Source organism: Echeneis naucrates, chromosome 17, assembly GCF_900963305.1.
Source record: "Echeneis naucrates chromosome 17, fEcheNa1.1, whole genome shotgun sequence".
Classification (NCBI taxonomy): Eukaryota; Metazoa; Chordata; class Actinopteri; order Carangiformes; family Echeneidae; genus Echeneis; species Echeneis naucrates.
Genome location: NC_042527.1, coordinates 18,012,989 through 18,038,105, shown reverse-complemented (window position 1 = coordinate 18,038,105; position 25,117 = coordinate 18,012,989). Strand labels below are relative to the sequence as shown.

Below are 25,117 nucleotides of genomic sequence, written 5' to 3'. Positions count from 1 at the left end.
AGGTTTTAAGAAGCACCATAAATATCATTATACTGACATGTGGGTGGATTCTGAGGATCACAGCAGGTCTCACATTGTGATGTTACTGTTATTTTTATTCAGATATGCTTTAATGCACTTCCATTCCTTCCCAATGGATGTGGGTTCCTTGTTAAGCAAAATGTGGTGTTCCATGTCTAAAGCTACATGTAAGAACTTGTCAAAGTTAGCCAAGACAGGTTTTACCCTCAACGTACCTTTTACTTTTATAGTTACAGCAATTTGTAGCCAAAACATTTCTGAAATTGATCTGTGGGCTTGATCTTATGCGTCTGATTTGGATCCTGGTCTTTGGATGATCTTTTCTGGAATGGTGAATTGACAGCTCTGTTTGAAGACTTAAAACCAGGTTCACTACCTTTCTGGTATATAATGAGGTACTCATAAGTACATCCAAACACGTTTTGCTTGGTATCATCATCAGTCTTCCCTTCCTCTGATTCAGTCCTCAGTAGTCTGAATTGAATTGAATTGAAAACAAGCATGTGTTTTCCAAAATGACAGAACTTTTAGGACAACCATACCTTTGTGCGGCTGCTCCATCCTCCCAGCTCACTGTTTGAGGAAGCTCAATTGGGGAATTTTCCTCAAAACAAGGCTATATCTGATGTACCTCACTGATTTGCCTAATTCAGGCACCTGGCGGCTCATATTAGCTTCAAATAAACTAAAAATGAGGCCTGTGTATTCAGTTTTCCACCACTTACACTGGGAGTGCATTGGGATAAGATTTGAATGAGAAGGAAGAGAAGTCGATTCAAATGGCCTCTATGAATGAATTACGGGAAATACCGGCGCACATAATGCAGAACATCTTATATGAAACCACCACAGGAAGCTTAAAATGATTGGTATCACTCTCTTAAAGCTGATTCTGCTGTCCTGGGTTTAATTCCCTCACTAATTTTTTACAGTGATTTATAAAAATGACACTGCATGCATTTGGATCTGTAACCTACACTCTATTTAAAGCATGTTCTTATGCAGCGTGTGTTAAAACGCGTTGGATGCATTTAATTGCCCCGGTGGGGCAGGACAGGTGCACCGGGACTGACCCTCCTGCCCCGGTCAGCTCCGGTTCGTCCTACTGCGCCTGCGCCCCGCGGCACGCCGAAAGACAAACAGAGCAGCTATTGTTAGCCGACGAGCAGCCAGCCAGCTCAGCCGGGTCGTGTCAGGGGGTTTTATCCCGGGACTCTCCATCCACCTGCCGGCCGCTTACCCCGCCGAGGAGCCGAGCCACACCTGGGACAGGTGAGGAGAGGAGGAAAAGGTGCTCACCGGGAGGAAGGAAGGAAGGAAGGGACGGACGGGAGAAGGCGAGGAAACAAGGAAGTAGGAGAAGGACGGCTCGACCGTTGGGCTCGGACTCAACAGGTACTTCAATGTTGTAGCGGCGGCTCGGACTTTTTATAAGTTTGTTTGTTTGTTTTCTTTTTCATTTAAATAAATAAATCAATCAATTAATAAAAAAAAAAAATGCCGCTGGGACCGTGGAAGAAGAAAAACAAGTCGACGAAGGAGCATTTGGTGGACAACGAGGAGGTCAGCGGCGGACACGCAGGTGCCGGCAGCCCGGGTAAATCCGCCGTGAACGGAGCGGGGCTGCCGCCGCCACCCGCCAGCCTGCGGCCCAAACTGGTCTTCCACACGCAGCTGGCGCACGGAAGTCCCACCGGCCGGATCGAGGGCTTCTCCAATGTGAAGGAACTGTACTCCAAGATAGCAGAGGCGTTTAAAATAAGCCCACCTGAGGTAAGAGCTCACCTGTTCTTATTTAAAGCACCGATCACCGATCAAATGTGGTGTTGGACAGGGTAGTTTCAAAACTATCCAGCTCTGCAGAGGTGAAATATAATAACTTCAATAACTTTGGACAAAATGATGAATACAATAAAATAAATAAAAGCACTTACCTGTTCTTTTATCATAGGAAACTCAACATTGCTTTGAACAGAAATATGGAAATTAGCAACATCAGCAAAAACAAATAGTTAAAGCCTTTTGCACTGCCAAACCGAAATTACTGTCTGGAAACAGCTCACATAAAACTTGTCAGCATTTGTGTTTGGCTACTGTGGCATCCTACTCCTTTCCAAGTCTGTACAAATGATATTATTTTACTTTTCAGGCATATCTGCTTGACTGTGTCGTTTCTCTTTAGACTACATGTACAGCTGCTTCCCACCTCTTTCCTTAGACTCCTATGAGATGGTCCCAGATAAGGCTATGGCCTGGTTAAATATTATTTATTATTGATCATTGTGCGTGCTATAGTTCCAATTAATTGATAAGATGACCAAGTTAACAGTATTTTCTGAAAACGTCAGCACATATTTTGTCAAATTGTCTACATTTTAAATAATTGTCTGACATTTAATATGCTCAATAATAAATGAATGAAGAAAAATAGTTATTAATGAAAGTTTTTATTTTTTATTTATTTTTTTTGTTAAAGCTTCACATCTCTCCTGTGATACCGCAGTGCCAGCAGTTAATCGACTGTACTGTTATTTCCACCTTAGCCAGCTACAACATTAAAATTCTGCTTATGAATGAATGAATGGATTAGTATTAATAATTCAGTGATGTATTTTTTGTGAACTATTCCTAAAATTATATACTTTTTTTTGCATGCAGTAACTAATAGAGTTTTTGTGAGTTTTAATACTTAAGAAACTGAATGCTTTCTCCTTTACTGAATACATAAGACAGTAAAGTTTGAGTAAACAGTTTTATTCATGATCCTGTGGTGGCCAGTCAACTTTGGTAGTTTATTTTTATAATGGCACGCCCTGCCAACTCTTTCTCACTTTGCACAATTTGATCTTTCAAGACTGAGAAATAACTGATTCCTGTTTTAATTATTATCGTTCAGTCCCTGGATGTCTGACAAATTAATGCTTATTCTTAGATACAGTCTCTCATGGCCATTCAGAATCACATTCCACTGGGAACCAAGCACAAAGCTGTATGTCTACATGGAGGTAGATAACAAAAGCAGTGTCTGTGTCCTCGTCTGAGCTCAGACTCTTTCAGGTTTTTTTTTTTCCCAAAGGACAGTTTGAGTATCGTGTGTGGCTTTTGTCCCCCTGAATAAGACCAGATTGGCCGGCAGGACAGCCATGGTTTACTGTGATATGAGCAACAAATGTTATAATCGGAAAGGTATTTATCTCGGTGACGCACTGAAAGACTTCATATGTAGTATATGTGCATTTGAGAAGTGGAGGATTTCTCTGAAACCGCCCATCCTACTGTGTTTTGTCATTCAATGGTAAAAATGATCCTTAATGAGATCAGTACTTAGCTGTTTGTTTGAATGGGAAAACGGCCATTTTCCACTGGTATTTGTTCCATCATGTCTTTTAATTAGCATTTATAAGAAAATTCTGTCTGTGTCTAGACCTGTTGTAGTACAGAAACCGCCTTATGGTATGTTTCTTTCCTAACACTAAGCACATTACCACAGAGGAGCTCAAAAGATTTTCTGCAGGGTGCATTTCAAGCCTCTCTTCAAACCTCCATCTCTGGAAGAAGTGGCCTGCTGTCTTTGAGCAGGACACTCTGCCAGCTCCAGAGCTGCTGCTGTTCTACATGTGATTTAGAGCTTAGACCGCCATGTAAGGGGAGAAGATTCAGAAATCAGTTACAGCCATATATTAGTGCTTATTTTTATAGTGTCCACGCTGACAGAAAAGTAATGTCCAAGCTGTCCAAGCAGGTAGCAGAGACAAAAGTAACCAAAAGTCAATACAGGCCTTTAACGCTACATTTGCAGTCTTTTGTGTGTAGTAATTGCAGAAAGTGTGTGTATAAACGAGTACATTGGAATATTTTGTAAATGTGGCCCGATTGGCTTAACAGTGAAAGAGTGACGGAGATGTTGGACTCCAGTTTTTAACGACAGGAAGTCCCTCACATCCGACTTGGGCACAGCCTCAAATCTAAGCAGATAACCCGTCCTAGCCACAGCCAGAGGGGTCCTACAGGACTCAGGGGACCAGCTCTGCCCAGGGTCTCCTCCCTCCATAAACACCACCAAACCTCAGTGTGGTGCCCATATGACTGTTTCCGCATGTTGTCTGACTAGGCGTGACGGGAGGAAAAATATCAGCTCTGCCAAATGAAGCTCGGCTTTGTAGCTTTTAGCTTTTAAAAAGGTGAGCAGCAGAACAACAGGGGTCTCTCTGGGACATGAGTTTTTACCTACTGAGCTTACTTCAGTCTTAAGGTTAGTTTCTCAGCAGGTCCTCCGTCTGTCCTTTGCTGAAGGATTTGGTTGCACCTCACTGGAGATTCTTTTCATTCCCACACTGAGTCCTCGTTCAAAATTGGCCTGAAAAATGAAATACCTCAACAAATTTTCTTTGCCATGTTGACAAGGAATAAATATAGTCCCACTTGTATTTTATATATATATATATATATTTATTTTTTTTTTCGCATTTAAGGTCATCTATGTGTATGCCATCATAGTAAAATGTTCTTCTGAAGAAAACCTACTCTTATCAGTTTAAAGGCTAAAACTTTTGCTCTGACCCGTGAGGCCTCAATCACTCTTTGAACTCTCATTTTAGGTATGCAGTCAACATAAAATGACTTTGCTTAGTTTGCTCTAGGTAGTTACAGTATAGATTACAAAACACCACACGTGATTTGATTTATTTATCCTGCCATGATAACTGGTCAAAGTATTATAGACAACACAGGGCTGCAGATCTAGGTTCTAATTATTCTGTGACTTTGTGAATAAACCGCGGTGAAGTTAGTGAAACTAATGTCTAAAATTGTCTTTGTCTTAATAATCTTGGAAACAGCTAAGCTGATGGTTTTTTGTTTTTTGTTTTTTTTTTTTTTAATTTGTGACTTCTGTGTAAACATATGAACGGATGTTAACACTTTAAGATGCAATAACTTTCTATTAGTGCCTCGTTTGTTTGTCATTGCTGTGAATGAAACTGGAAGACAACACACACACACACACAAAACCACAAGTCTGGTTGTTTGCAAACCAGTGGCTGTGACGCTGACATAACATGAGCACTCAGCTGACCCTGATAAGAATACTCTTCCTCAAACTCACTGCTTATAAGACGCCACACATTTTTTTTTCCATACAGATATTATAAATGAAATAACATCTATTTTGACCCTTGAGGTCTATTGGTCCTTCATACATTATAGTTATAGTGGAGCCAAGAGTTAATTTACTTTAATTAGGAAATGATGGAAAGGAGTATGTCTGAATGAAATAACAATAATCAGCCTTACACAAATTTAAGCAAATAGGCTTTGCTGGAGGAAGACTTTTAATACAGTGCTGTTTCTTTTATCTCAGCAGCAGCCCACACGTGTGATGCTGTAGTCTTTCCACATAACATGACATATTTTATGTTCTCTGCTCAGGTCAAAGTCTGATTATTGTCCCTGCAGCTGCAGAGTTTAGGTGTGGCGCTGTGACTTTGCTTTCTTGTCCACCTGATGCAGCGGGCATGCTCCTTGCTCACAGAAAGCGCACACCCATTTGCCTACAGTTTGAATATCAGGGCTGTGGTTGTGTGACAGAAACCATGCGTCATATTTTTGTCTTGCAGGTTCCAGGCAGTACTTCTGTGTTGAAGCCACATTTCTTAATCTGAAGGAGGGGAGAGAGGATTACTGTTAAAGAATCTCATTTTATAGACCTTGGGTCTGCTGGTTGTACTAACCAAGCTCCTGCAGCCACTTCCTAAGTTGTGTAAAAACAATCAGCAAGGGTCAGATTCAGCTGCAGATAAGGAAGCCCATCTGCACTTGAGATTAAACACTTCGTCTTGATTTTTCGCTCTCTGTGAGCTTCTTGTATCGATCAGGACACACAGAAGACCCTTATCAGAGTACTCCTATTCTGACAAAGAGTAGAACTGAAATCGACATGTCAAAACTGAGATCCATAAATACGAAGTAAATATTTATTTCCAAGGGCGTAGTTGATAATGATGTTTTCTTGGACTGCATTAAACGTTCTTCCCTTCACATATTTGTCGAAACATTGCTGAATTTAATGATTCAGTTCAGTTCAACACCACTGTAACCTGTAACCACTATAATAAGCATGTAGCTGCATGAAAACAGCTCTGAAATGAACATCTTGGCCTTTGTGAGAGTTGAATTTGTGGTTGACGTGTTGTATAGGATTTCACAATGCTAAACCTAACCCTAACCATAACCATTGTTTTCTTCGGTGTTGAATAAGCCGCCTTATGTGATATTAATGCCTAATAATAACGTCTGAAAGTATCCTGCAGCATAATTTCTGTAAACATGTGGTTACTGGTAATTGCAATTCATTAATTGTGCGATGAGTAAACTGGGGAGTGAACGCTCTATGTTGGCCTGAATGCAAATCCACACGGCCTGCAAGAAACGAAGTGGCACTAACAAGGATTGAATGAAAGTTTCGAAACAGGACTCAGAGGTGTGTGTCTGTGTTCATCGCTGACTTGGCTGGATCTGGTTTAATACTGATCTGAGTGTTTGCTTACCAGCAGTGATGCTGAGGAAGGTGTTGCTATGGCACCAAAGCCCTCAGAAAAACAATCGCAGCTTTCAGGTTTACCTTTGGTTTCTTTGAGGATCAGTGTGATGCTGAAGACAAACAACAGTGAGTAGACAGAGGAAACAAATCAAATCAGCCTTTTTCTCTCGTGTCATACTAGCAAATATTCTTTCACAGGGTTGGAGGAAGATGCCCTCTGAAGTAGCAGAACCGTGCATTACTTTATCAAAATATGCACATATTCAATGATGTCATGGAGAATAGACAAAAGAAGGTTTCAATAATATCTGACAATGAAACATATCCTGTCAGACAAGCCTGATGCTGGTCAGATTAGTTTTCAAGCCACAGAGCAGGTACATTTTCACTGTTGTGCAATTTGCTATGATTGTAATTGTATTTACAGTTTGACATAAGCTTTGTGTCTACTGTATTCCAGTAGACATACTACTTGTGCTTTCAGATGCAGTGTTGAAAGCAGCTCAGGCTTTGTTTTGTGAAACAGATTATTCCTGCTTCAGTCTGTTATGCTCATTTAAGCCTTTTCATGTGAATCCCTGCTTTTCTGACCCAGCATCAGAAACTGTCATCATAAAGAAACTCACATCCGCAGTAAGGTAAATGATTACACTGGCTTAAGCGTTGTTGGATGTGATTTCCTGTTTAAAACTCAGTCACACCACGGTACACACAGCTTACATCAGCATTGGCTGTCAGCTACTAAAATGCCCCACGCTGAAACAATAGTAGATGAGAAAAACATTGTTTCAGTGTTGGGTGGCGTCCCATTGTAAGCGTGATATTCTTCATCATCTTTTCTAAACGAGCTGTTGTTGGCCCTGTAAATGGGCACAGATTCAGTTGCTAAAGAAACAGGTTTCCCAAGCTTTTAGTCATCACTGTTTAAATGCATGGTATATTTTAAAGAAGATCCGGATTAAGGCTGTCATTACCTGGAGCCTGGCGTCATAATGTATTGTGGCCTGTTTGACAAATCGCTCTCATTTTGTTGGATTGCAGGCTATTTTATTTTTAAAGCTGCTAAACTATTTGCACCTTCCTGAAGGGATCAATTGAGGAGTTATGTCATTTTGTGCACGGCTACAGGCCTAATGCAGCTTTGGATGGTGCTCAGGGCTGCAACTGACAACTATCTTTGTAATTATTGAGTTATTAGGTTAATTATTTGTTCTTTGATAAATGAATCACTGTAGTTTTTCCTCACAGCTATCCAGAGCAGGAAGTCTGTTTCGTGGTGACAACAAAACCAAAAGATTATGAGACACTGTGTAATTATGTCAAGGAAAGAAAAGCAGTAAGTCATTGCATTTAGCGTTTGTACCCCTTGTGCTGCATGCTTTCCCTGGTGCTATTCTTTATTTCTTTCTCTATTATAAAAAGCTTTCACGTCAATATCAGCCCCATTCTCAACTTCTTTGTCTGCTTTATTGCCATCTCATGTTTTTTTATTAGGTCTTTTGAAAGCATTGATCCATTAACAGTGCTGTCATGGGGGATGTTGAACAGATTGCAGTGCATCTCCTTTCGCTTGCCCAAGTCCGTGTAGTCATCGAGGTTTTGGTCAGTGTGGTGCCGTGGGTGTGTGTTGTAGCATCTGTTCTTGTGAGTCAGGTTGTCAGAGGAGATGCATGTGTGTTGCTGTTCGCCGGCTCTCAGATACACCCGGCGGTGTGAGTGCACAGTGGCTGTCAGTGGCTGTCAGCCCAGCAGGAATAGAGGGGTGCTGAGAGATGCGTTCTTTGCAGAGAAGCGGCCTAATGCAGACGGCAGCCTAGGTAACTGGCTGTAGGCGTCTGATGCTGTTACTCCCACTCACTCTTTGGTAATGTCCTGGGGGGGGGAGCCGGGGAGGGTGTGCTATGGAAAATAGAGGAAGAGAACCATCAGTTTAGCTACAGTACACCCCTCCCTTCGGCACTGAGAGTGCCTCCTTCATACTCTATCCTTCACTTTCTCTCTTTGCCTTTTCCTCCAGTGGCCTCCCGTTCTTTATTAGTCTGGTAACCCAAGGCAACGTGTCGGCTAATGTGTGTCTGTGAACAAAGCCTGTTGTTGCACAGTTGGGAAAAAAAAAAGCCCCAAACAAGGCAGGCCTCGCTGCCAGAGCCTGATTGGTGCCCCAAGGTCATCCTCCTGATGAGCCAGTACGAATCAATCCCTTTCTACCGCTCAACCTGGAAGTTGGACACTAAATCCTGGCTTAGTATTTCTCAAAAGTCTTACTAGGAAGCTGATCCCACAGTTTAAGTAGAGCACAGGACTTAGATATCACCATATGAGTATAATCATTAATAGATATCAATTTAAGTAAAACGTATAAATATAACTGGTGCTCTGTATGGGTGAGTGACACTGGAATAAATGATTCACAGCCAGTCTGCTCTTCGTCCTGGGTTTCCCCGTACTGTCTCTGTTTAGAGCTTTTAAATCCAGCCGCTTGTGTATCATGTTCTGAATGGTCACATTTCCCTCTCTGTGACCTGCCAACATGTGGCAGCCACAAGGTGTGAAGCCAGATTTCTACATTTCTGGCACAGGAGCAAAGGTCATTTTTGCCTGTTGGGTCATCACAGACTGTTCTGCCCTGAGACTTTAAAAATGCCCAAACATAGAGCGATGATTACTGTATTTAGCATACTGACGCAGCACTTGGTCATCTATGCTTTTATTTTTGAATACAGCTCAGTTTTCATCATGCAACTAAAAACTGAGATTTTTTTGTTTGTGTAAAAGCTGCAGGCTATTCCTTTAGTTTGACTGACAAATGACTATTTCTTCTTTGTCTTAATGTTTTAAAATAATAATTTATTTCACTCACCTTTATTTCATACTTAGTTTTTTGTCTTTTATACATGCTTGTTAATATAACTTCCCTGCTCCATGCCTCCTTACAGATCCTGTTCTGCACCCTGAACACCCACAAGATTGACATGGACAAGCTGCTGGGGGGCCAGATCGGCCTGGAGGATTTTATCTTTGCCCATATTAAAGGGATCAAGAAGGAAGTAGAGGTCTATAAATCTGAGGATGCTCTGGGCCTCACAATCACTGACAACGGAGCAGGTTACGCTTTTATAAAGGTAAGGACAGACAGAAGATCTCATGAGATCTGGAAAAAGCAGGTCAAAACAAGAACGCCCCACCCCACAACATTCTGTGTAAAAACTGAATGATGTGTTTTCCAGTTTTAAAGAGTCTCTTTATTTTTTAATAATCACTAAATCATTTCGTCAAAAATGAGACTTAAAATACTGGCCATCATAAATGAACGGTAATTTGGCCTGTGTGATGTTGCTGCACCAGGACAAACTACTCACATGTGCCATCATGTGATTCTGAAGCTGCACTGCATCATGACAAGTGTTTATCACAGTCACAAAAAAAAAAAAAAAAAAAAAAAGGCTCCGTCTTCGAAAATTATGTCACACAAATCTCTGGCCAACTGTCAGGAAAATGAAACTGCAGTGTCCTTTAGCACATCATGATTGAAACTCAAACGACTTGTAGACTCCTAAAAGCATGAATTGTCCGATCCAGTGCAGCTTCTTGTCACGTCTTGACTGTTTTACACCTTCTTTCACCACACTGTTGACCTGAGAGGATTATACAGCAAGAAGTAGATCAGGAAACGAGGCATTAAGCTGATTCTGCCTGGAACAGAAAAGAAAATGGATTGAAATACACTCATTTCCCTTTGTTTATATCACAACAGCTCTCAGCCATCAGTGCAGATGCTCCTGGGCTGCTGAAGTAAAAACATTTGCATTACAATAGTTTACCTTTTTTAAAAGCTTTTGAAGTCCCAGACGGTCATAAACTGTGTTCTTAAGCTTGGAAGCATAGAGGCTTTTTAATAATATAGTATTTTCTGTTCTGCTGAGTCAGATGGTTTCATTGCAGGAGGGTGCAAACAAGAAAAAAGGTTATATTTACCTTGTTTGCTCTCTTGTTTTGATTTAGGTTTGTTTTGAGCTGCTTAAAAAAAATCCTTCATACAATGGGGCAGCGTTTTCTGTCTTTTAATTATATTTGTGAGTGACATCGTCTCCTCTTCTCACCTTTGGCAGCGTATCAAAGATGGCAGCGTTGTGGACGGGGTGAAAGTGATCTGTGTTGGCGACCACATAGAGTGCATTAACGGCCGCAATATCGTCGGGACACGACATTACGAGGTTGCACGCATGCTTAAAGATCTCCCCCGAGACAGACCTTTCACCCTTAAGCTGGTGGAGCCCATGAAGGCGTTTGGTGAGTAAGAAACAAGATTCAGAAAAGAGCTATACAAACATGAACAGGCTTGTTTTGACATTTTTTTTGAGCCGGGAATTTGTGAATCCACTACAAGATAATGACTTTCCAATTCTTTTTTTGAACACACCTCATGCCACTAATGTTTATGTTTCTCATTTATGAGTTAGCTGAGCCACTAGACAGTCTGCGAAAACATATTGCTTCTCCTTTGATTGACAGAAATGCTCGAGCCCAGGTCAAAGGGAGCTAAACCTGCCAGCGACAACAAGATCGGCACAGGAAAGGGGACCCTGAGACTTCGCTCCAAGGGCCCAGCGACTGTGGAGGATGAGGTGAGTCTCTCCTGATGAGACAACTGAAGTGTCATTTGAAGAGATTTTATTTCAAGTTTGAATGGTGAATGTTTTTTTTGTTGAGAAATTTAAAATGTTAGTCTCGTTAGAGGCTGTTGCTTGTAAATAAAGCAAAAAAACAAAACAGCAAAGATTCACAAAAGACGGCACAACCATCTCTGATTACACATACAGTACAGGACAAAACACCTTCTCATTCAAATGAATAGGAAAGTGTGTCCAATTTTTTGGCCTGTACTGTACACTACAGGGACCCATTACCATGGAAGTCTGTGACTGGTCAGTTTTGATGAGAACTTGTACCGTTCTGGGTAAAAAGCTCGGAGAAGGATTCAACTAAAAAGACACATACTGATTTGTTTTGTTTTGTTTTTTTTTTTAGCCAACAGAATTTGAAGAGAAGGCAGTAAAGAAAGTGGATGACCTCCTTGAGAGCTACATGGGCATCAGAGATACTGAACTTGGTGAGTGATGTGAACTAACAACACCAGGCTACAATATGATACAGTGCCATTGTTTCTCAGACACACACAAAAAGTGAAAACAGCTGAAATAAAGGAATTAAACTTTGCTGTCAACGTGGGGTTGACATCTGTGAGACCGTGAAGAAGAAACCTGCTGCTGGGCAGAAAAAATCAATCCTTTGATTTATGTCAAAGTTTTAAACGGAGAACAAAACAATGACCAGAGTTATCCATGAGAATCAGATGAACATCATCAACCTCACTTTATCCCTAAGAAGGAAAATAGAGAGGGATCAAGAACTATTCCAGTATTTTGACTGCAGCTGAGAAAATTTCTGGAAAGAAGTCAAATAAAAAAACCAACAACAACATGAAGACTGTCTGGAATCTCCATCTGGTGTGACAAAAAACTAACAATTCATTCCTGTTGGTATTCAGAGGAAATAGAATGAATGCTTCATGATGAATCTTCAGCTCCTCGTATATTCGTGCCATAAAGGCCCTGCTCTTCTCTCTCCAGCTGCTACGATGGTTGAAGTTGGACGTGACAAGAACAACCCTGATGAATTCGCCATGGCGTTAGACGAGACCCTCGGAGACTTCGCTTTTCCAGATGAATTTGTCTTTGATGTCTGGGGCGCCATCGGAGATGCCAAGCAAGGAAGATTTTGAGTTGGCTCCTTCCTCCCAAACACACACACACACACACACACACACACACACACACACCATCCCCATCCTTCACTCACCCATTACTCTCCTTAAAGTCGACTGGACAGACTTTGACCAGCACAAATGGAGGTGGATGGAGTGTTCCTCACTTCGCGCTGTTGCTCGGTGCAGCTTTCCGTTCGGATGGAGAGTCTTATTGTCCAGTTCAGTCAGGTGGGTCTTCATGAGGAATTTCACATGCCAGGGTTTTTGTGTAATCTTGCAAAAAGATAACCATGAAATGTGGAAAGCCTCCTACATGCTGAAGCGCTGGTGATAAATTCCAGATGTTGTATCAAGCTTTTCTACACCGTACAACTTGGAGGCAGCGGAGCTCTGAATGCATCTCATAAGCTCATGATGTTCTGTTAGAAAAGTTAACCTAGTTAACCGTGGTCTATTACACTGGTTTTACATGGTACGTGCACAATCTTAAATTTTTAAACAATCGCAGTTTTAATCACACTTAGCTGTGTAATTTTGAGCATACAGATGTATCACACAGCTTTTTATAGACTTTTATATGTGGAAATACTGCTGATTTTACAGCAGCAGCTTTGTGTAATTATAGTGATTGTAGCAATTTTTCTTCTTTTATTTTGATCTCCTATTGTTTATAATCTTTAAAAAAAAAAAAAAAAAGTCAGGCACTCACTTAGATGTTCGTTTACTTTGAAATTTACTGAAGACTCATCTCTGTGTCGTGAGGCTGAGCAAGACAGAAAAGAGGGTTTAATCTTCAAATGCCTTTATCCGAGTTGGACGGCACATTCCACCAACATTCCTTATGTTTCTTTAGTCTTTTAGCACTGATAACGTGTCATGAACGAGGCAGATTTAAAGAGGCATGCTCTTTCTTGTATTTTCCCTGTAATTTATTTTATCATGAAAAATCATGCTATTACGTTTTGTACGCCGAGACACGGCTCAACGTGACAGCTTTGAAAGCTGACTCTGGAAATGGGATCAATTGCAATCCAATGTCTTATCTGAATGCACTTGCATTAATGTTACTGCACTATTTAAATCACTGTCAAACTGAATTTAAGTGTCATCAACTGATGTTTGCTGCTCTCAGCAGCCGTCTATTGTTTGACAAACCATAAGGGATCACTATCATTGCATAGACAATAAAATTTGATAAACTGTTATATTTCTGATGTGTTGTAAAACTCAGTGACATGAAAACAACCACAAATTAATTAATACAACAACCTTTATTTGCACACTTGGCTGTGTACATGTATAAAATACACTGAGACACTTAACCAATGTTTCCATCCCTTATTCAAAGAATTTAACAAAGCTGTTCTTTTTAAAAAAAAGAAAATAAACAGTGGTGTCACATCACAGGGCAGCTAAACAAAAAGTACACAGAATTATTGGATATAGCAAAGTAAGTTCAGATACTGATTAATTGAATTATTCTTAAGAAAGAAGATAATAGAAATGACGACAGAACATCTAGTAGTGCAGGGTGAACTTTGTTGCAGAGGATCTTTGGAAGCACATCACTGGAGGTGTTTATCTCGACTAATATGAAGTACTGCATCATACCCGTTGGGTGAAGAGATGAAAAGTCTAGTGATTCAATAACGGATTAGTGAAACAGTTTAAAATTTCATGGACCGTGAGGGAACAAAAAAACATTTTTACTTGGCTGGTTAAACATTTGGCTGATGCATTCAACAACAGATGAGTTAATAAAAAAAGTTAACTGCAGTTAACTTGGCTAGCTTGAATTGTTTTAATCCTCTACAGTCAGTACATGAGATCAGTATATGGCATTTCATTATCAGTACGTTACAAATATAGATGGTTTAAAAACAAAGACCATGGCAGGAAGAGGAGCAGAAAAACAATTTGAGACCACAAAAAAAAAAAAAAAGTCAAGCACCAGTGACTTAATGATTGGCTTGGTTTGGTCAGTGGTACCATACTGTGTAAGGTAGGAGTATAAATAGTGAAGTCGGAGGTGGGGGCGTTACAGGGCGCTCTGAAGCTCAGGCTCAGGTAGAGGAAGTGTAGCCCTTAGAGCCTGACGCGCATCTCCTCCTCCTCACAGCTCGTCCAAAGTGTGGCCGAGCTTGAAGGCGTCGCCCGTCAGCTTCTCCTGCGCCTCCTTCATACCGGACACAACTGAGGAGGGAGAAGGGAAGGATTTTCCGTGAAATGTGAACTAAAATGTCGATTAACTTTGGCATTTATGTGCATCTGTTCAGTCACTTCTGAATGCCTGAATGTGTCAGACACCAAACTGCTCCTTCAAATTAGAGCTGAGCCTCTGACCGGCTTCTGGTGGACTGTTTCCACCGACCTCACATCGAAGTGCTCTTTACTCTCAGTCATTATATTGTGTCTGAGAGGCGAGCAGCTGAGAGGCGAGCAGCTGAAATCAGAGCGTTTCTAACATTTCCACTGAAGAATCTGAAGTGCTGATTATTTGCGTTGTTACCTTGTTCGGCATTGCTGTAGAAGTACTTGTAGTTTGGATTCCCATTTTTGTTGGTGATTTCAGGATGAACTTTGCCACTGGGATCTGCGTGGAGAATAAGAAGAGTCAGAACGGCTTGTTTTGTTCACAAAACAAAAAAAAAAAAAAAAAAAAGTTTATTTTCATTCATTTACACGACCATCTATGGCCAGTGTGGCTCTATTTCATCAGACCCAACAGTTTCAGATGCTGAAGCAGGATTCATGTTACAGAGGAATCTTTCATTCATTTATCACTTAGTTTTTGTGTAGTTAAAAAAAAGTGAAGCAGTTCCCCAGCATCCAGGGTGTCTTATTATTCCATGAGGACCTGAACAGAAAGACTTTCAATTTAAAATTCGATTAAAATGGAGAAAAGCTTAAATGCTACTTAGGAAAGTTTACATTGAGGCCGCTACCAGTTAGTGAAGCCTTATCAGCTGCTGTGTGTTTTTCTGGAAGGCCAACTGTGCAATCACTCCGCAAAGGAATCCTAATAAGCGTTTACATGGAGGATAACTCAACCCAACCCCCTCCGTACCGAGGAAAAGAATCCGAGGAATGTATCCACCATCAGGGCTGAAGGCTTCGTCCTTAGGTTCCTCCTCATCCTGTTCGAATTAGAGATAACTCATGAAAAGATCTTAAAACGCCTCATATGATTAAGAGGAGCTCCAAACACAGAGTTCCTGCTGTGTTCACATAAATTAGGAACTTTTTCTACACAAACACAGAAGATAAAGAAAAACCATCACAGCTCGTTTTTGTTGAGATTAGATGATGAAAGGTTTACAAACACAAAGCAGGCTCAGCAGCGGGGAACTATACTGAAATGTATGCTGATATTTGTGGAACATGAGATATTGTGCTAAAACTGTTTAATGTCCACACAGCTCCACTTAAAGCAGGTGGCCTTCTTGGTAATGTGTGACGTAGCCATGTTGTGTTGTGTGTTTGTCCCTCTCTAACTGTAGCTGCTGTAAGCTTTATATTCAGTGTGATGAAACTCATAAGTCTTGTGTTGTGACGTTGAATAAAGCCGGTCCACGTGTTCAACGAGCCAAGCTAAGGTGAAACAGACTTAGCTTTATAGCTAGCTACACTAGCATAAGCTGAGCTTAACTCTCTAATTCAGGCCTCCATTTTATCCGTCATCCTGCATCTATGACAAGAAGTACAACCATAAAAGGAGACATGCAGCACACAGGGCAGTCTGTTCATCAAGGTGAACAGTAGAGACAGCAACACGATGTAACACACAACACAACCAGCAGAAACTGGTAGTGAAGTTGTGTACTCTGTCCACCTCAGCCAATCAGAAGTAGGGTGGGCGGGTCTGAGAGAACTCGGTTGAGATCCAGCAGCAGGTGATGCTGCATTCAAAACAACTTGGGAAAAATGAGCTCTTGGTCAAACTCGGGAATTACTGCTTCCGAAATAAACATAAATGGCTGCTGTACATATTTCAGCGCCCAGCAAACGATAACAATATACCAAACTTAATTTTGTTTAGCTCCGAGTTGACCTGTTGGGTGAACGCTAGGATATCGGAAGTCGGAAATTTCCGAGTTGTAATATATATTTTCGGTTGCGAGTTTTCGTGAACGGAGCACCCAGGAAGACGTCCTAACCACAGACAAAGGGCTTAGAATAAGTGGATGGAAGAGAGGGGCTGGTTATTTATTTTACTATTTAGTATTTAGAATAAGAATGAAATTGTTTACTATTACACCCCCCAGGAAAAAAAAAACTAGGCTCAGGATTTTTTCTTACTTTAAGCCCTGATATCTTTAATCATATATTAAAAAAAAAAAAAAAAAGGTGGAGGCATAAAATAAGAAAGTAACGGCCATATCGTAGAGTGTGTTGTCTTTGGACATTTTCTTACCTCCAGGTTGATCATAACAAAGTTGTGTGCAAGTTCTGAGATTTCCTTGGACTCTGAAAATTTGGGCTTCAGTGCTGATGAAAGAAACAACACAATTACTAATTATCTTCTTGTAGTTTCCATGTAAGACAAATACTGGACAATAATACAAGTTCAGTTCTTTTCCTGCAGCTTAAAGTGAACTCTGTTCCAGAAAAACATGTTCTTTAATTCTGTTTCTGTTTAGACATTTTAATGGGTGGAAAAAAAAATTAAAAATCTGCTCTTGTCAGACCAGGAGTAAACTAGATATTTAGTCCTCTTGAAATCTCCAAGCCAGTTAGATTTGATCAACAGTTAATTAATCAAACATTGTGGTAATCGAAAAATCTGAACTATTTTCTGATTCCAGCTTCAAGTGTGAGGATGAGATGCCCTTCACCTTTGGATTTCTGTTTGTTGCACGCCATGAAACATCTGTAGACTATATTGGCCGTTATTTTATAAAACATTTGTTTAGGTTATAGCAGGTTAGAATGACAATTATTTTCCAGAGTCCAATGCAATGCCTTCAAATATCGAGTTTTGTCGGACCAATAGTCAACCAATCATCTGAATTCCTGATGGATATTTCTGTCATATGTTTGCGATGTATCAACCTTTTGAGGAACAACTCTGCCCTTTCACCTTCTTTACACACTTTGAGAAGTTTGAGTTCACCTGTTGTGGCTGTTTGTCGTTCATGTATATGTTCACTGGGCGGATGCATAGTGATGATATTATGTTATTGAGCTGACACACCTCAGGCAGCCTTGTCCTGAGTTTTTCGTGGTTTAACAGCGAGAACATGGTTTTACCTTTGCAGGCTCCACACCAGCTCTTGTGGATGATGACCATGATTGGCAGCCCGCTGTCAATACAAACACATGGAGTTGGCCTCACATGAATGCTCAAAGGTGTAAACTATCTGTTTATCACTGAACGGTGTAAACTATCTGTTTATCACTGAACGGTGTAAACTATCTGTTTATCACTGAACGGTGTAAACTATCTGTTTATCACTGAACGGTGTAAACTATCTGTTTGTCCAAGTCTGCAACTACATTCATGAAAAAGTCAGATTCTACTTTGAAAATAATCTGGAAGTCCTTTCTGGTCCTTAAAAATGTCGGGGATTTCTCTAAAAGCTGTTTTCAGGTATCCGCTCCGTGCTTACACAAAAGGTTGTGTTGTCGAGTTACAACAGTGGGTGCTTGTGATACTTCCGCTCTCACTCACCTGGCTTCAGCTTCTTTCTTGCCGTCGTCCAGTGTCCTCCAGTGGATGTTATCTCCAAAACCTGCGGCAGAATGAATTGAGCACAGTTGTTTTGTGTAACTGGTGTTATATTTCTACCACAGGGTGGGTTTGCCCTAAATACACCATCATTGGAAATAACTCTCAGGGAAACTTTAGTAGAAAATTCAGTAGGAAGCTGCAGGGGAATGTAGACCTGCCAACACTTGACCGAGCAGCAGGTTTATGCTGATTTTCCTGATTGCACCTCGTCATCTAACCTCTATGTAAATACACATATTAGCAGAAACTGTTTTGCTGTAAATAAGATAAACGTCTGTCCAACCAGTCTGCTCACCTTTAAAACAAACGACAATATGACAGCTTCTGGCAAAGCGGTATGTTGTATTGTCCCCAGAAGGTGTGTTAACACAATTGTGTAAGAGGTTTTTTTTGGTCTTATCATTCATTGCTGCTACGAAGCAGGAAGTCCCAAATTTCACATTTACCTTTGTGTAAGCTTATTCATTGGATTTTTATGGCACGTATTTAATTTATACAATTAAATGCAATTATGTTAAATTATTATATTTAATTTCTAAAATGTAAATAATGAATCTAGTAAAATTATATTTTACTTTTTGAATAAAGTCATAGTACAGGAGTTATAACAACCTGAGCGTGCACTTTTATTCACGCATGTATTTTCTTTAAATTTAACTCTTAAATCTCTTTTAATAAACATGTATTTCCTCCGTTAAAGCTGAATGGGGGGACATTAAACTCATAGGACTCGGTGAAGTCTCTCAGCTGACCCGGACTTTCTGAACGAAGTGAGAATAAACTCACCTCTGCTGCTGCTGCCTGCGTCCACGACATCCTGAAAACACGTGAGGGACACCAGGAGCGGCACCGACCACATTAACATCAGCTTTTCTGCAGATGTTTGCATTTCGTCCGGCCTTTCTGTCTCTGCAGCAGCTAATGGCAGCGGTTCCTCTCCGACCTGCGACCCGGATGTTCAAAGCCACGCTGCGTTTCACAATAAAAGCCCTGCCATGTGAGGTGGTGCGGTTGCTCCTCCTCCTGGGAGTGATTCTATTTCCGGGGGGCGGGGTTTAAAACCAACCACATGACGTCACATCCACACAACCGCGTGCTCTCCTCCGCACCTGTTAGCTTGGCCAAGTTAGACAACAGATCGGTCAAACGAGACCGGAAGCTTTTGGGGAGACTTGGAATTAAATGTTTGATTTTAGCCACAAACTTCAAATATTCTACCCGTGAGAGCAAAAGACTTTTCCTGTATACCAATTTTATTATTTTATTGCATTTTACATACTCATAAGGCCTCCGAGCTGCAGTGAGGTGAGAGTCAAATAAGTTAAATAAAAGATAGATGGTCTTTGACTGATTTGTCCTGAAGGTCAGTGTAGAAGGATCTTTAAAGCTTTATATTGTGTTCATGTTGAGAAGAATGTTTTGAACCTAATGGGAAAACTTCACAGAGGTGTGTTAGTCCAGTTTGAATTCATATACTGATCATCCGAAAAACTGTTCCAGATGTTTTATTTTCACAATCAGGAAAGAGTTTCAGTATTTTTAAAAACACATATATCCAAACATGTTCTAATGTGTTATATGTTTTGTGTATTAGACACATCACTGTCTGTATGACAGTTTGCAGGAGTTTTAAATGTTTTCTCTGCAGGCTGTGTGTGGTGGTTTTATTATGAAAATCAGAAGCGGAAGTGTGTCGTTATTGCTGCGGGTTTTTTCTGCGCAGCCTCAGTCTGATCAGCGGAGAGCGTTTTAACGGACTGTCAGTGAATTCCTGATCAAAGGTGACAAAAACAACGATAAAAACAGCCATAATAGTTTGATCTTGTGGTTAAAAAGCTGAGGCGAGTTGTTTCATCGTTTAATTTAAAGTTGACTTTTGCCAGTTTTGCTAATTTCGTCTCGTTAACCAGCATGCTAATATTAGCTGCGCTAGCAAGCTAGTTAGCAGCCTAACAGGCTGCATGTATGTTAGCCTTAAATGCCGTTTTAAAGTCTGACTACAGATAACTTTATTTATCTTTTCCGGTTTGTGTTGATCGGTGTGGTTAGTTTATCCTGTGTTGAAGGCTCTGCCCAGCTAAGGTCGGGTAATGAGGATTATTGTAGCTGTGGTGGCTCAATTCATGCAGTTTTTATCGCATTAAAGCAAATAAGCGCCACCCGAGCTGAGGAAATATCTGTGAAAAGCTTTGGGAGGAAAATGTTTAGTAAAATATATTTTAATTCACCAACAGATCACAATGAACCAAGAGAAGCTCGCCAAACTTCAGGCTCAAGTCCGGATAGGAGGAAAGGTACAGTCGGCCACCCTTCTCTTTATGGTCTTTTACTTTTTGGGACGATTACTAAATATTTGGTGTAATAAACTCAGAGGAATCAGGTTTAATACTTCATATTAATATTTAATAGATTTCTTTATAAATCTCAACACAAAGAAGTGAATCTGATGTGAGACCTCTGGTTATGGGTTTCATGTGTCACAGATTAGGACCATGTGAAACAGTTGAAAACATAATGTGAAGATATTAAATGGACAGGGAAGTATATCCCTCAGGTCAACACTGCCATGTAGATTATTATTATTTGCCTTTACAGTTGAGGCTTCAGGGTAAACAGGGCACTTAACTGGGGCAGCAGAGCAATAATGATCACAAACTGAGGTTCTCAGTTTTGTTGTGTTTTCTTCCAGTTGTCGCAGGTTTTTCTGCTGACTTCAGCAGTGCCTTCATTGGGTTGGGTGCGGTGGGGTGGGGGGGGCACTGGCCCCTTCATCCTCTGGCTTTGTCCCAGTTTATTGTGATGCTTTCAACTACACACTAGGTGGCGGTATTTGTTTTTCTTTTTTTCCCTTGTGACTGAAGCTTAGTGCCTTTTGCCAGATTGCACCATCAAGTCACAGTCAAACATTCTTTATTTTCAATTTTACCAAGAAGAATGAAATAAAGCAGAGTGTCTCTGATGGGTGCAACTTCTTTACTTTACAACAACACCATAAAACTAAACAAGCAAGTGCAAATACAAGTTCTTCATGAATAATCACAGTTTTAATTTAATGCAGATTGCCAGTCAGCTGTAATAATAAATACAATGTCTTTTCTGCTCGAGTGCTTGATCCTGGACATCAGTCTGTGAGAAAGTATGTTGTGTAAGATTTTTGGCTGAAGCACAATTGATAGATTTACTTTTCTTGTTTTCATTATGACTCATTTTTTCTAATCATGTCGCCATGATGAGGTTTTATTTTTTTTTTTTTAGTCTAACAAAAGTCAAGACTTTTCGAGGATCAGTTCCCTTTCTTGTGGGCTGTTTTTAGCTGATTAATGCATCAGGAAACTGGAGCATGCTGTTTACTGTTTTGTTTTTTTTTTCTTGTCATGGAGACCAATGATTATTTAAAAAAAACTGGAAAACTAGAATATCCGTAATTGTGATGTCAGTCTTCAATAGTCACTCTCCAAAACATTTGACTAAAATTTTTATTCAATTTAAATAACTGGCATTAAAAGTATTCTGAGATAAAGATGAAAAGTCGTTTATAATGAAGGGCACGGTGATAGTTTTTGTGTAAACTGTGGCTTCTGTTTGTTACTCTTTCACCACATTCCACAAATGATTAAATGGTGTCGAGGATGTAAATGACCCAAATAGATAAAAGAGAAAAACTCAGAGACAGTGGTATTAAACAGCCTGACATTTCAGTTCATTCAGTCCTCTAATCCTTATTTGGCTTCCACACCTGTTCTCTCCTCAGGGAACGGCCCGCAGGAAGAAAAAGGTTGTTCACAAAACAGCAACAGCTGACGACAAAAAACTTCAGGGCTCGCTGAAGAAACTGGCAGTGAACAACATCGCAGGGATAGAAGAGGTGAGGAGTCTCCAAAGAGATGATTAAAAGGAAAGCTAGTGTCACTGCTGTTGGTATTTTTTCCCCCCGTTTTCTACTTATGTATGAAAAGTCCCTGAATCTTTCCATTGTGGTGTAACAGGAGAGATAAAAGACAGAGAGCCGTACCAAAGCTCTCTCCAGTCATTTCATCATCTAGTTTATTTTTAGATGCCTTTGATCCAACAAGTTGCCACACAGAGTTTCAGATAAATCAGCGCACAAATTGTTAAGATCGTCATTTCACTGACATCTGAGCACACTTTCGTGCTGCAGTAATTTACTTCCTTCTTCTTAGGTGAATATGATAAAAGATGACGGGACGGTGATCCACTTCAACAACCCCAAAGTTCAGGCATCTCTGTCTGCCAACACCTTCGCCATCACGGGCCACGCTGAGACCAAGCAGCTGACAGAGATGCTGCCAGGCATCCTGAGCCAGCTGGGAGCTGACAGCCTCAGCAGCCTGCGCAAGCTGGCCGAGCAGTTCCCACGGCAATGTGAGTACACAAACACACTCACCGTCATACTGTCAGGGCACCAGCCTGAAGATTTTTGTTTTCTGAAAATCAGATTAGAAAGAGTTAGGGGTCATCTTATCGTGGAGGACAACGTGCTCAGATATTCTTTTTGAATCAAGGGAGAAGTAGTGGAGCATGATGGTATACATGGTGTTGAATTGTGGGTTATTTTTAGCCTTAATTTTGTGAGGCTGCGAGCCGGTCAGAGTCAACCTGTCCTTTAACAAGCTTTGGTAGGTCATTCTCAGCTGCAGGGCTTTTTGATGGCTGCTGTATCGGGCTCTGCTGCTGTGGAGATAGTAAAATCATCACGAGTGGAAAATACGTTCATTCGGAAGTGACCCTGCGAGAAAATTGTTTAAACAGTCAACAACCTCCAGTCGTGCTCAAAAAGACAAATGTGCTAAATGTCAGGGAAAATCATTTTAACCCAACAGGAGAAAGACGTCAGGGTTACATGTTACTGTTAAGACTTCAAACATTCATTATATTACCAGAAATGACATAGAACTTAGATCCTTGCTGCGAGTTTTCTGTCACACTTTGGCAAGCCAGAAAATAGTTGATGGAAACAGAAGGACGCTTCGACACAAGTCTCTTTTGCAGCCAAAATGAGTATTTTCTTATTTTTCTGTATACAATTTTGCAGCAATGGACATGAAAGCTGTGAAGGAGGAAAATGCAGAAGAGGAAGACGATGATGTACCAGGTATAGATGGAAAAAAAATATTGCTTTCATTTAAGCCATTGTTCATTGTCGTTTGTATATATACAAAAAAGAGATAAGAATTTTCTTCTTTTTTTCTTTTTTTTTAAACAATATAGAACAAAATCAACAACTTTCCCAAAGTGTCATTGTTGTGTGTGAAATAATCTGGTTCCTTGGAGAACAAAATCCTGATATTCTGTGTCCTTTCCTGTGTCACAGATCTTGTGGAGAACTTCGACGAAGCCTCAAAGAACGAAGCAAACTGATGAATCTGTCTCGTTCCTCCATCAACCGTTCAGTTTTCTTTCTTTTTTTTTTTTTTTCTTTTTTTTTACCTCTCGCGGACTCACAAAGGGCATTTCCTCTTGTGGAGAAACGGTTGTCAAAGGTGCAATGCATCATCTCCAGAGGCACGAACCGCTTCGGTTCAGCCTGCCACTACAGCACGACGACAACGACAACAACAACATGCAGATGCAGTAGGTTTGATTTCAGTAGGTGACGATGCTGACACACCGAGAAACGAGGATCTGTTTGACACCAAGCACCCAAAGGACTCAAACTACTAAAGAAATAAGATGGTTAAACATGGCTAGTATTTAAGAGATTGTTTATTAAATTACAATTACGTGACTAGAAAAAAATTCATTTTACATATAATGGTGGTAATGAATTTAATAAAACTTTTTTTGGTCTATTTGTATTTCTTTATTTACATTCTAGCTTTGTTTTGGTTGTTGAGAAAAACAGGATCCAGATCAGCCACAGTAGAAGCAGCAGTATTGTATTTTCCTGCTTTGAATAGCAGTTCTTAAGTCACAGTTGAGGCCTTTATATACGACATATTTATTTGTGCTCAAATTAATAATAGAATAAACAGTTCAGCCTCTTCCTTTACACTTCCTTGAATTCGTAGATATGAGCTGTTGTGTAACACGCAAGAGTCAGGAAGGTAAATAGGAAGATTATCAGTCTGAGCAAGCAAAATTAAGCTTTAAAATGAAATGGGAAACCTTTAAATTGTGTGTCAGCTCGATATATGTTCCCATTGGTAATACTGAATTAATTTGAATAAAATTCATCCCTTGACATCTGTGAAGAACTGCAGAACATTAATAAACAGCTAACACAAGATAAAATCTGCAGCAGCAAAGCGTACCCACTTTGGAGCAGAGTGGCCTGTTAGTGTCACGGTGTTGCATCAAACATCACTAATGCATTCATGTTTTAGCAGCATTTAAAGAACTATGTTCCATTATTACCTCTAATTTTACCTTTTATGTCAGCTGCTTTATGATCCGTAACAATGCTCTGAGGTTATTTTGGTAATGACATAAGATAATAGCTACAGTAGAAAATATATTTTCCTCTGAAATAAGTTTCAGTATAAAGAAGCTCAGTAACTTCCCTGTGAATCCGTTCATTTGCTCAGATGTTTACCTTTAATTCAGGGTTTTGTCTTCAATGAGTGAAACTTCAGTGGGCATTTAAGCATCACTTGTTATTGATCAGGGGGAAAGTATTTGCTGTTAAAAACAGAACTAGGTGTGTGCATGAGGAGGGATTTATTTATTTCATCCCGTTTCACCGATCATCAGGGACGCTCCTCTGCTGCACCGTGCAGCTGATCGATGGCTGTCGGCCGAGGTGTGACAAGGTTACCGGGGATGGAAGGGCCATTTTGGCTCCGGGGAGCCGGCAGCTCCAGCACACCGGGCCTGAGCACCGTGCAGGACCGGGAGGAGCCGAACGCCAAGTTAGACAGCAACTACAGCACGAAGGCAGGAAACTGGCTTCTGCCGCCTTAGAAATAAAAGCCTGTGTGTTTCCAACACTGAGGTTCATGTTCACTTTGACAATGACAAATATTCAGTATAATCAAAAATCAGTCATTCGATTTGAAAATCCCTGCCATCCTTCTGAGGTGATTTTGATTTAAATGGAATA

General features: G+C 40.5%; 3 protein-coding genes across 4 annotated transcripts; 2 read left to right on the top strand and 1 right to left on the bottom strand.

Moving 5' to 3' along the window:
- The first annotated feature begins 1,155 nt into the window (after positions 1-1,155).
- Positions 1,156-15,012, top strand: gipc2 (GIPC PDZ domain containing family, member 2). Its single transcript, XM_029524282.1, has 6 exons — positions 1,156-1,794; positions 9,496-9,681; positions 10,669-10,849; positions 11,072-11,184; positions 11,588-11,669; positions 12,190-15,012. Exons 1-6 carry the CDS (start codon positions 1,519-1,521, stop codon positions 12,339-12,341), a joined length of 990 nt encoding a protein of 329 aa, XP_029380142.1. The 5' UTR covers positions 1,156-1,518; the 3' UTR covers positions 12,342-15,012.
- Positions 13,585-19,000, bottom strand: txndc12 (thioredoxin domain containing 12 (endoplasmic reticulum)). The gene is made up of 7 exons (XM_029524283.1): positions 18,844-19,000; positions 17,998-18,058; positions 17,577-17,629; positions 16,741-16,814; positions 15,394-15,463; positions 14,836-14,919; positions 13,585-14,519 (listed from the first exon to the last, which is right to left on the bottom strand). Exons 1-7 carry the CDS (start codon positions 18,944-18,946, stop codon positions 14,440-14,442), a joined length of 525 nt encoding a protein of 174 aa, XP_029380143.1. The 5' UTR covers positions 18,947-19,000; the 3' UTR covers positions 13,585-14,439.
- A 747-nt stretch (positions 19,001-19,747) lies between these two features.
- Positions 19,748-23,867, top strand: LOC115057281 (transcription factor BTF3 homolog 4-like). Of its 2 annotated transcripts, none has more exons than XM_029524285.1 (6): positions 19,748-19,838; positions 20,292-20,351; positions 21,809-21,922; positions 22,239-22,440; positions 23,111-23,170; positions 23,390-23,867. In XM_029524285.1, exons 2-6 carry the CDS (start codon positions 20,298-20,300, stop codon positions 23,434-23,436), a joined length of 477 nt encoding a protein of 158 aa, XP_029380145.1. In that variant the 5' UTR covers positions 19,748-19,838; positions 20,292-20,297; the 3' UTR covers positions 23,437-23,867. The 2 variants fall into 2 exon arrangements, with proteins under 2 accessions (XP_029380145.1, XP_029380146.1); XM_029524286.1 differs by having other exon boundaries at positions 19,805-19,898.
- Positions 23,868-25,117: the final 1,250 nt, after the last annotated feature.

Coding starts and splice junctions, on each gene's coding strand:
- gipc2 (XM_029524282.1), top strand. CDS start 1,519: ATGCCGCTGGGACCGTGGAAGAAGAAAAACAAGTCGACGAAGGAGCAT. Junction 10,850..11,071: donor GGAGCCCATGAAGGCGTTTG/GTGAGTAAGAAA, acceptor TTTGATTGACAG/AAATGCTCGAGCCCAGGTCA. Junction 11,670..12,189: donor CATCAGAGATACTGAACTTG/GTGAGTGATGTG, acceptor TTCTCTCTCCAG/CTGCTACGATGGTTGAAGTT.
- LOC115057281 (XM_029524285.1), top strand. CDS start 20,298: ATGAACCAAGAGAAGCTCGCCAAACTTCAGGCTCAAGTCCGGATAGGA. Junction 21,923..22,238: donor ACATCGCAGGGATAGAAGAG/GTGAGGAGTCTC, acceptor CCTTCTTCTTAG/GTGAATATGATAAAAGATGA. Junction 23,171..23,389: donor GGAAGACGATGATGTACCAG/GTATAGATGGAA, acceptor CCTGTGTCACAG/ATCTTGTGGAGAACTTCGAC.
- txndc12 (XM_029524283.1), bottom strand. CDS start 18,946: ATGCAAACATCTGCAGAAAAGCTGATGTTAATGTGGTCGGTGCCGCTC. Junction 18,059..18,843: donor CGCAGGCAGCAGCAGCAGAG/GTGAGTTTATTC, acceptor ATTCTGCCGCAG/GTTTTGGAGATAACATCCAC. Junction 16,815..17,576: donor CTGGTGTGGAGCCTGCAAAG/GTAAAACCATGT, acceptor TTCTTTCATCAG/CACTGAAGCCCAAATTTTCA.